At 40.7% G+C, this 9,953-nt stretch overlaps 3 protein-coding genes across 4 annotated transcripts; 1 reads left to right on the top strand and 2 right to left on the bottom strand.

Moving 5' to 3' along the window:
* Positions 1-911: 911 nt before the first annotated feature.
* On the bottom strand, positions 912-3,152 carry mrpl38 (mitochondrial ribosomal protein L38). The gene is made up of 9 exons (XM_089014871.1): positions 3,026-3,152; positions 2,562-2,750; positions 2,285-2,416; positions 1,965-2,167; positions 1,826-1,898; positions 1,680-1,725; positions 1,416-1,574; positions 1,175-1,311; positions 912-1,087 (listed from the first exon to the last, which is right to left on the bottom strand). Exons 1-9 carry the CDS (start codon positions 3,111-3,113, stop codon positions 951-953), a joined length of 1,164 nt encoding a protein of 387 aa, XP_088870997.1. The 5' UTR covers positions 3,114-3,152; the 3' UTR covers positions 912-950.
* A 167-nt stretch (positions 3,153-3,319) lies between these two features.
* On the top strand, positions 3,320-6,631 carry trim65 (tripartite motif containing 65). Its single transcript, XM_089014856.1, has 9 exons — positions 3,320-3,453; positions 3,534-3,666; positions 3,784-4,200; positions 4,280-4,375; positions 4,443-4,673; positions 4,763-4,931; positions 5,013-5,102; positions 5,675-5,892; positions 5,970-6,631. Exons 3-9 carry the CDS (start codon positions 3,784-3,786, stop codon positions 6,276-6,278), a joined length of 1,530 nt encoding a protein of 509 aa, XP_088870982.1. The 5' UTR covers positions 3,320-3,453; positions 3,534-3,666; the 3' UTR covers positions 6,279-6,631.
* A 520-nt stretch (positions 6,632-7,151) lies between these two features.
* wbp2 (WW domain binding protein 2) lies at positions 7,152-9,542 on the bottom strand. Of its 2 annotated transcripts, none has more exons than XM_089014867.1 (8): positions 9,304-9,542; positions 8,732-8,840; positions 8,515-8,650; positions 8,331-8,423; positions 8,107-8,247; positions 7,913-8,035; positions 7,759-7,838; positions 7,152-7,653 (listed from the first exon to the last, which is right to left on the bottom strand). In XM_089014867.1, exons 1-8 carry the CDS (start codon positions 9,360-9,362, stop codon positions 7,606-7,608), a joined length of 789 nt encoding a protein of 262 aa, XP_088870993.1. In that variant the 5' UTR covers positions 9,363-9,542; the 3' UTR covers positions 7,152-7,605. The 2 variants fall into 2 exon arrangements, with proteins under 2 accessions (XP_088870993.1, XP_088870995.1); XM_089014869.1 differs by having other exon boundaries at positions 7,913-8,011.
* Positions 9,543-9,953: the final 411 nt, after the last annotated feature.

Genomic DNA, 9,953 nt, shown 5'->3' with positions numbered 1-9,953 from the left:
TGCCTGCAGAAACTGAAATCAAATGAAATACAATACATTTGAGGACAGTCAGTGTATGAAAGATTCAACCCAAAACTGAGTATTACTCACCGAGATCCACGAGGACAGCTTGCGCCAGAAAACCAAAGAACCACACCAGATCCATCCCTTCAGCAAGAACTGATAGTAGACAAGACAACTGAGCTTTTATAGCATGTGACAAGTCTCCACAGCTGTTGCTAATTCGCATCGTCCATACCACCTGTGGGTTCGACAAAAAAAATCTAATAAATCAACCATGTCAACCTCCATTTATATATTTATAGATTCAAACTCCCCTTTCTGTTTCAAAAAAAGGAATCATAACTTTTTTCAGCCTTTATTTATGACAATGAGACATTTAAAAGACACATAAACAAATATAATCAAGATGTATCGAGGACAATGATGCAATACATTCGGAGATAGAAGATATTCCCTATCTTTGGCTTTATGTGTTCAAAATGGCTATTGCAAAAATTCGTTATTTTTTTGCACCTACCCTGTATTTTTATTTGATTTACAAATTTCTGTGTAGATATATCTGTAGAATGGCATCATAAAATATGTATTTTATAATCTGGACCACAAGGTGAGAGTATTTGGTCCAGTATGGCATTGAGGAGAACATCCTGGAAATCTGTATTCATTTATTGTGAGGTTAATTTATATCATATTTCTGTATTCACTTAATATTCTTCTAATTCCCTTGATGAGATAAATCCATATAAATAGATTTTTTATGAAATATAATAGGTATAAAAATATCACAGTATACATAAATCATGAAATAAAACACACTATTTTCAAACAAGGTATATATCATATTAATCATGATCAAGCACTCTTATTAATATATTCCTCACATCCCCAAACTCATAGAAAAAAAGACATTTGAACACAAATGTTTGTTTTATTCATATAACAACATATCAATAAATGCCATAGGTGTGCTCTTTTCCATCACGATATCTGTCCAGGTAACGTAATGGTTGTCTATGTGGGTATTTCACTTGTGGTGGATGGTACACCGGAGGACGGATGAATTCAAACACTGGCTCCCGCATGTCTGTAAATAAAATAAGACATATTTAATTATGACATAAAATGAACTGGACAAGATGTATTTTGCACTTTGGGCTCTTGTGTTACTCACTTAGGGTGTTGTGAAAGGTATCGGTGACAGATTCATCCCATTGACACTGGAAAAACGCCAGCCCTGCAGGTGTTATGTTGTCCTGATGCTTTCTGTAGAAATCCACTGTTTTGAACGTACGGTCTGCCAGCGAATAACTAAAATAAAATATAAAAATAAAATAAATAAAAATATTTAAAAAAATAAAAATTAATAAAAAGTTTGACTGCATTTGTATTGTGCAACAGTGCATGTTGCTCACCACGGCGACGGCCTTAAATCTTCCCTGAAGTTTATGCGGTCCTCCTGCTTGAAAAGGATGTAAATGTAGCGGTGGTAGCCTGTTCCTTTTGCTGGAAAAGGAGCTAGATAGTGACATAATTCTTCTCCAGATTGCACTGCTTCACCTGGGATGTTCCCACTGGATAAATACATGTCGTCAACGTCACGCACCGGAACAAAAAGTTATGTTATGGTAAGATATATAGAATTTAAGCGCTCATAAAAAATAAAAAAACATCCTTACACTAGCCAGTGCAGGTATTCAGCTTCATTATCAAGGAGATGTTCATCTAAAATACACAATATAAATATTTGATATTCAGGAATGGTTGATTTCTTATTTCAATTAATACACATTAGCCGTATTGAATTAAAAACGGACAACCTGACCTGGGGAGGTGAGAAGGAGGGTCCAAAGAGAGCCAGCACCTGCATTAAAGCTGACCACAGGGGCAGATGCTGCCTGGTTGAGAGAGTAAAGCATATATAAAAAAGCAGTTACAAGAATTAACATTTCAACTGGTCATACTTCTGTTGGTGTTAGTTCATTCCCATAATTGACTTGAGTACTAGTTCCTTGGCTATAGCAGATCCGCAGAGGGATTTGAGGCTTGAAATACGCCTTCGGGAAAAGATCCCTGAAGACCCCATAGTGGTCTGCCAGCCTTCTTATATGAAAAGGACCACTGCTCTTCTCCCATGTTTCCTGCACTTTTTCCAAAGATATCTTGACTGTGGGAGAAAAATAAATAAATAAATTGCAACCAAGATTTCAGAGTAACCCACAGATACATTTTTTAGAATTGCCAGAATAATAGTTATAATAACAATTATTTTATTTGAACCTACACGTGCGTAAACGACATTCCCTCTCCAGTTCGACATTGAGCTTGTTCTCCTTTATCGTTTGCCTCCTTGCCCTCAGTTCATTGGCTCTCGAAGGTTGTGAGTGAGGTAGCCCAATGTCCACTCGCTGGAAACCTGATAAAACACACGGATCACACAATTATGAGGATGAAAGCAAGGTGCACATATCTGTAAGTGTGGTTTGGGTGTGAAAAGAGTAACTTTGCCTCTTAAAATGGGTATGAGTGTGCTGTGCCTCACAATTGTTATTATTTCTCACCGTGTTCAGGATTCTCTTTCACCATATAGCCTTGGTAGGTCTTCCACCAGGCCGGCTTGTCCCTCTCCTCTTCAGCCCGTTTGAAGTAACGGTTGTAGCTACGATATTTCTCTAGGTTGTCAATGTTTTTAACATCAATGGCTTCGTTCGGCATCGGACCCAGAGGAGGACGCCGTCGACTGAGGGATGCTGTTATGTGGAAACACACAAATACCATTCGTGCTATTTGCAATTTTTTTGATTTCAATTCCGCAGAAAAACTTAACCAGTGGATGTCAAGTGTCCTCGAGAGTTTTGAAAGGCGCTTATAAATGAAGTTTATTATTATGATTGTGTCCATTGAAAACACAGGATAAGCCAACGTGTCCGTAGGGTTTGACCCCACGGCGCATGCAAAATAAAACGCGCACACACAAAAACGCATGCAAACAAATCCCATTTAAGCTAAATGCAATTATCTGTACCTGTTGTGACAAATGTCATTGCATTATTGACTTTGAACTCAACCCAATTCCTTAAAACCGTCGCAGGGATTGTTGCGCGCAGCGCCATATTGGATAGACAATAGATCTACGGTGGCCGACAGCATACAATGTCAAATCGACGGGCTCATTGGACTGATGTGACTTACAAGGTTACATTGGTAGGACGGCTCATTTGGGCCGTATTATACTTATTAAATATCTTTAAAGTAATATCATTTTAATAAACAACCATATGAATACCATTTTATCGTAAAACAGTGTAAATAGTGAACAGTATTGTATCCCCTTCCGTTTTGTAAAACAAGTGTTATTTATCCTGACAGCACCTGAAGGTGTCATCGTGTCGTCACTAGGAAATAGTCAGCTGACGTTGTCATCCTTCTTGATGCTCCGATTTTCGTCAAGAGGTGATAATAATTTCTATGAATCTTTTTTTTGTGAAACTTATGAGCAATAAATTACAATATATCCGTTTTCTATGTTTCAGGATGGGTATTTTGTTCCCCAGCTTCCCGGCTAAGATTCGCGTCTCTCTGCCAACTGCGATTGTCTCTTTATGAATGAATTGCTTTGTTGTCGAGCCACCAGCAATCTGCATGATCAATTAATAGTCATATCAGGTATTTATGCTGCTTTGATAATTTCCTACCACGTGCATGACAGGGAATAACCATGACTTCCGTGATCAACCTCGTTTATTACAATATCACACGCACACGATTGTTGTTTTTCTACAGATGGATTCTCAGAGGTCAAACCTGACCTGTGCCATATGTCTCGAGCATTTTCACATCCCAGTTACCATCCAGTGTGGGCACTCGTTCTGTGAAAAGTGCATCACAACCCATTGGGACACAAAAAGCATGTCTGATATTGGACCTGACTGTCCCATCTGCAATGAGAAGTTTGCCACCAGGCCTACTGTCAAACGTAATGTGTCCTTGTCTCTCCTGACGGAAGCTGCAAATAGCAACACAGGGCAATCCCGCAAAGAATGTGGAAAGGAGGAAGAAAACGTACTTTGTGTACTCCATCTTCGACCTCTAGTTTATTATTGCAAGCGTGATGAAATGTCTGTGTGCTGCGAGTGTGCCGTTAGAGAGTGCAAGAATCATGACAAGGATTTGTTGGAGACGGAAAAGAAAAAACAAAAGGTATATACGTACTTGATGTTTTTTATAGTTAGCAGATAATCTGGCTTCCATAACTTGCTTTGGTATATTTTTTACACAGCTATTATTGGAGGAGAAGAACGCTGAGGTGACAAAACTCATTGACGAAACCAATCAATGTATTAAAAACCTAACTGAAAATATCAACCAAGCTAAGGTAATGTCATCACCGTCCGTTACATCATAGCGGTCTCCCTAATATTGTTATTTTGATGAATATTCAGGAGACGATGCAGCAGACATCCAATCGGGTCACAGCGAAATTTTCCACCGTGATAAAAATACTAACAGAGCGGCAGGAGGTCACCGAGCGTTTTATGGAGCAGCAGAAAGAGGCGTCCATTTCTGAGGCAACGGCGCGTCTCTCTGACATGGAGGAGAGCATCCAGAAACTGAGAGCGAGCCAGGTGAAGATCGCTGCTCTCCACAACCTCTCCGATACAGAGCTCATCAAGGTTTGCAATGGCTCTTTGCTCCTGGGCTATTTGGAAAAAAAAGTGTCACTAGCTTTTTAAAACCTTTTTTACTGCTTCCCTTCCAATAGGAATCAATGCTCATCGAAGTTCCACACCTCAAGAAAACCCCCTTCGACCTAACTCCCCAACTGCAAGATCGTTTAAGCGGAATCACAGAAATCCTAACCCGAATCTCCAAACTGGTGGTTGAGGACCTTGAAAGAGCTGTTTGCGCCGTTGTGGGTCATGACGTAGAAGGTAAAACGTAAACATTAAACTTTCCTTCTTCTCTGTCACTCAATGTCTAAATGTATTTGCATTGTAATGGCTCTGCACTAGGTTCCCCGCAGGAGAAGAGGCCCATTCTGGCTGTGGTTCCTAGTTCGGCTGCTCCGAGCCACCCTGGAGGCAAGGAGGGTCTAAGCGCCTGTAAGTTGCTTTGAATTTTATCTTGGAATGAATAAATGTTTTAACTTGCGGTGAAAATTACAAACACCTATACAATTTTAATTGTATTTTCGTTGAAGGAGGCAGCACTTCTTGACAGTTTGCCAATGACTCTTATCCGTCATATTGTGTTACGGGTCAATTTGACCCGTTTCGTATCAGTTCTAAATATCCCAATGGGATAGAAAATATGTTGTGTACCTTTTTAGAACATCTCAGAAACAGTAGTTGTTGATGTCACCTATTATTTAGCTGTTTCATGTGGATTTTTACATACGGGTAAAAATGACCCACAACATAATCAACATAATTTTTTTCCCAACATAATATGAGGGTTAAGAGAGCATGTGTGGATTTCACACTTGACGGTTGGAGATATATTCCAGATACTCAACCCGTGTATGAAACCCGTCTTCCCTTGGCGTTTTCGTGTTTATTATGTTTGTTAAAGTCATTATAAGTGCCTTGCATGCTGGGTCCGAGAGCACAGTAATTTCACCTGTGCTGTATGTCATGCATATTTGACTATAAAACTGACTTTGACTTACCCCTAGACAGATGCTCTCTGACCTTTGACCCCAGCACAGCCAATGGCCATCTGGTATTATCACAAGACAACCGGCGAGCCGAGCACCTGACATCCGGTCAGCGCAAGGTGGCGGAGCACGAATCTCGTTTTGATTACACCTGGCAGGTACTATGCAGCCAGGCCTTCAAACAAGGCCAGCACTACTGGGTACTGGAGGTGTCCAAACCGTGGGCCTACTTGGGGGTACGTGTTAACATGAGACCATTTATTGGCTAGGATTTTGAATGTGGTGATGACAAGGACAATATTCACCTTTGCAGGTTACATACAACACCATCCCAAGAAAAGAGAAAGGACGGAAATGCATGCTGGGTATGAACAAACTGTCATGGAGCCTGCAGCTCGACGACAAGCAGCTAACCGCTTGGCACGACGGCCGCAATGAGACCCTGGCGGGATCTTCTCAGCACAGACGTATCGGCATGATGTTGGACTACGACGCGGGGACGCTCAGTTTTTACGGAAACGGACACGTCAAGCTGCATGCCTTTCATTGCGTCTTCACCCAGGAGGTGTTTCCCGCTTGCTGGATAGGAGAAGGCGTTAGCGTTACGCTGTGCTCAACATGAGTGCTTAAAACGTGTTCGTTTTTTGATTTTCAATGAGAAATTGGGTTTCAATTGTATGATGGGAAAAACAATGTCATGTGATTCCTTCCACTATGGCGTTTTTGTTTACACATGGCGAGTTTTGCCTTTTTACGTTACAAACTGTGACATTGCTGCATGAAAGATAAGTGACTGTGCTATAGTAGGAAGTGCAGGCAATCTCCAACTGAAGTTAAAAAAAATTTGAATTGCGACTATTTTCTATCATCCTGATTGTTGTTGTTTTTTTTTTTTGCAGTCTCCTGTTTTGTGAATGGTCCCCCCAAAAAAATAACGGTGACAACATAAAACATAATCCATTTTGTCTGTCTGTACATTGCTCTGACCCACCTTCTACCGTCTGATCTTAATCTTGGATCAGAGAAGCACTGATAGGACTCTTTTGCAGTCCACTCTTCCCACCGCTATGTGCCGATACATTCTATGTCCTGCTAAGTGTTACAAGTTCTATATTACTGTCAAAATATATACAGTTAACTCATCCACTGCCATATAATGTGTAAAAATGTGTCCATTCCAGTGCCAGGGTTTTTATCATTGTCACTCAAATTCCAGGACCCACAGAATATTAAGTTTTAGGACGACATAAACATTCAATTCAGCGTAACAAAACCTTAGAGTCTCTTGTTTAATCAGAAAAAAATAGTTAATTCCTAAATTACATGGGTCTGGAGTTATATGAGTTTCAAATGAGGGCAGCTATCCAAAATACGATGCAATACATACATCATTGGTTTATATAGCGCTTTAACAACAGCTGAAGCTGGAACAAAGCGCAAACATGAAAAAAACAGGAAATGCTGCCCCCTTGTAGAATAAAAAGATTGCCAGAGACCATGGCCAGCACTTTATCAGCACCCAAAAAAAAACTTAAAAATTCAGAAATGGCGTTCTACATCATATTTTCAATTCCGAATAAATTTGCGAATGAGCTCAATGAGTAATGAGTAAATAAAATACAATAAATTCCTACATTCGCAGAGCAAAGTGGACCATAACATTTAGTTATACTTGATTGTTAGTCCAGTACATTATAGAAATGCTAAAATTAAATGTTTTGTAAAACTCTTACGAAATAAATAACAAAAATAACCCTTTCTCATCAATTGCTCTCTATCCAGAATTTGCTCCAGTTTAAAATATCACTCTAAGGGGTTGGAATGAGTGTTTGAAAATATAGTTTGGAAGACATGAGGGAGTGACGCCAAAAAAGGGGGAATGATCCAAAGAAATTAAAGTGAACCGGATATTATGGTGGCGGGCGATGGCGTCCGCGGAGCTAGTTGGTCTATTGCTTCTTCTTATCTTCGGGCGGAGAGTAAGGGGGAGGTTTATCCTATACACACACAAAAGAGATACATGATTATGGCTCAAATTGTGTGAGAGTTGCTTATCCATTCCAAGAGTAAATGTCACAAACATCCGCGATGAGTCAACTCACCTCTGGCAGGTACACGCGTGTAGACGGCAACGTGGAACAACAAGCGGCGCCGGCTGCGGCTTCGGCTGCTTTAGCCTCAGCTGGAAAGCAAAAAGACAGCATTAATTAGGCGAAAAGTCACATGGCACTTTGATAAGAGCATAGTTCTGCTCACCGGCAGCCGTGGGGGGGACTTCGGGGTCATGTGGGGGCTGCTGACCCAGAGCGGATGAATACGGAGGAGGCGCCATGTAGGCTGCGGTGTTCTCAAATGCTGGTGGGTTGGGGTAGAAAGCGTCTGAATGGTGCAAAAATAGCTGATTAGAGTGAACCACTCAGGGATTTCATTTTTTTTTCCTCAAAAGATACCTGGAGGAGGCACGTTGGGGTAGGTGTAACCCGGTGGCGGTCCGGCGGGATACGCCCCGTTAGAAGGCGGGTAAGCATAGGCCCCGTTAGGCATAAAAGGACATCCGCCAAATGCAGGAGTGACCGGTTGACCTCGAGAAGCTGATTGGACACAAAAGCATGACCAGCGTCCATGCTATGGTCCATATTTGTCATTTCAGGTAATAAATTCTGCCTTTGCTCACCCTGAGTGGCAACCTGCAGCATATATTGTCCAAACTCAATAGCGCCACCTGCAGCAAAGACGAGCTTGAAGCTAGTGCTGCCTTCCCAACCACCTAAAAACACAAAAAGGTCAACCAACTGCCACCCACACACGCGATGAATAAAATCAAATGTTAATATTTTGCTAATGGCTACTAAACAAACCTCCGGGTTCTGCACCGATGGACCCTTTGATGTAATTTGCTCCCAGTACAGGTTGCTTGACCTCACAGCCTTTTATCAAATAAAAAGGCATCATAAAGGACCTGAGTGCATCTCGACCTTTAGCCACAAAGATCACCTGCAATAGATGAGGAAAAAAACAACATTTTAACTGCTTAACTTGTACATTTCGCTCTCACTGTCCCAATTTTTTTCTCACCCTGTAAGGAGTCAAGTAAATACTGCCCTTCTTGCTCTTTCTGAAGGCCTCGGGGAGGCTGTCCGTGTCACCGAAGACCAGCTCCACGTTGTCATGGTTCATCAAAACGCTGACATTAACACACAACATTGTTTTTGTATCATTCTGACACACACAAATATTTACTGTATTATATAATAAGGAGTGTCCGTCAATTATTTCGTGTTATGTAAAAGGATTAGATTTACTGTAGTGACAGATCATACTAATCTGATTTTGAGTCATCTGTTAAGGGGCTAGTCTGGAGGGTTCTCGAACTATTTACATTGACTTAATTTTGTCTTTAACATTCAGACTCGATATGTTTTCGTGGCTAACTTGCGTCAGTACACACATTAAAAAAACTCCTTTATGTTGATAGAACCAGTGAGGGAATCGGAAAAACAAGCTAGCGGACGAAATGCGTCATTCCAAGGAGCGCCTATGAAGGCGATCTGCGTGCGTAAAAACGACACGAATATTACATTTATTGAATCGACTGTATTGTGGTTAGCGGTGTCAGTTTACTCGCCGGTGATGCGCGTCGTCGCTACCTTTCACTGTTGTTGATAATGACTCCACCGGACTCCGAATGGTTCTGGTTAAGAGTCATGTCGACGCGCCTTTGCAACTCCCCGACAGTAAAGCGACGATCGGGTGTGCGTTCTCGGTCACAATTTATCCCCACTGACTGTCAATAACACCGTTTATCTTAAAATGACACAAAAATTAAGATTTTTAAAAGATGTTTACACTGCTAACTTCAGTATGGCACCTGCGCGTCACAGTGGAGGAAAACGCCCACATTGACGTCGACATGACGTCACCACATTCGCACATTTCTAAACCGCCCATAAAATAATAATAATATAAATAAAAATATAATTCATTTATAAGCGCATTTCAAAACTTTCAATGACACTTTACAGGCACAAGATAAGTTTTTTTTCAGCGCGTGAGCAAAGGCAGCCAGATGTGCCAGGGTTCACTCAACCCGGAAGTAACACGCACACAAATTAAATTTAATTCAGTAAATTGCAATCGTCAAATGCAAATTTAAATTACGAATAAAGGTCGCTATACATATTTTGGACGCAGATTTTAACGTATTTTAAATTGCATCTATACAAATACTACTACTACTACAACAACAACAACAATAATAATAATAATAATAATAATAATAATAATAATAATAATAATA

Source organism: Hippocampus bargibanti, linkage group LG15 (assembly GCF_051943395.1).
Source record: "Hippocampus bargibanti isolate YZ-2025 linkage group LG15, ASM5194339v1, whole genome shotgun sequence".
Lineage (NCBI taxonomy): Eukaryota > Metazoa > Chordata > Actinopteri > Syngnathiformes > Syngnathidae > Hippocampus > Hippocampus bargibanti.
This window is presented reverse-complemented; position numbering and strand designations above follow the sequence as displayed.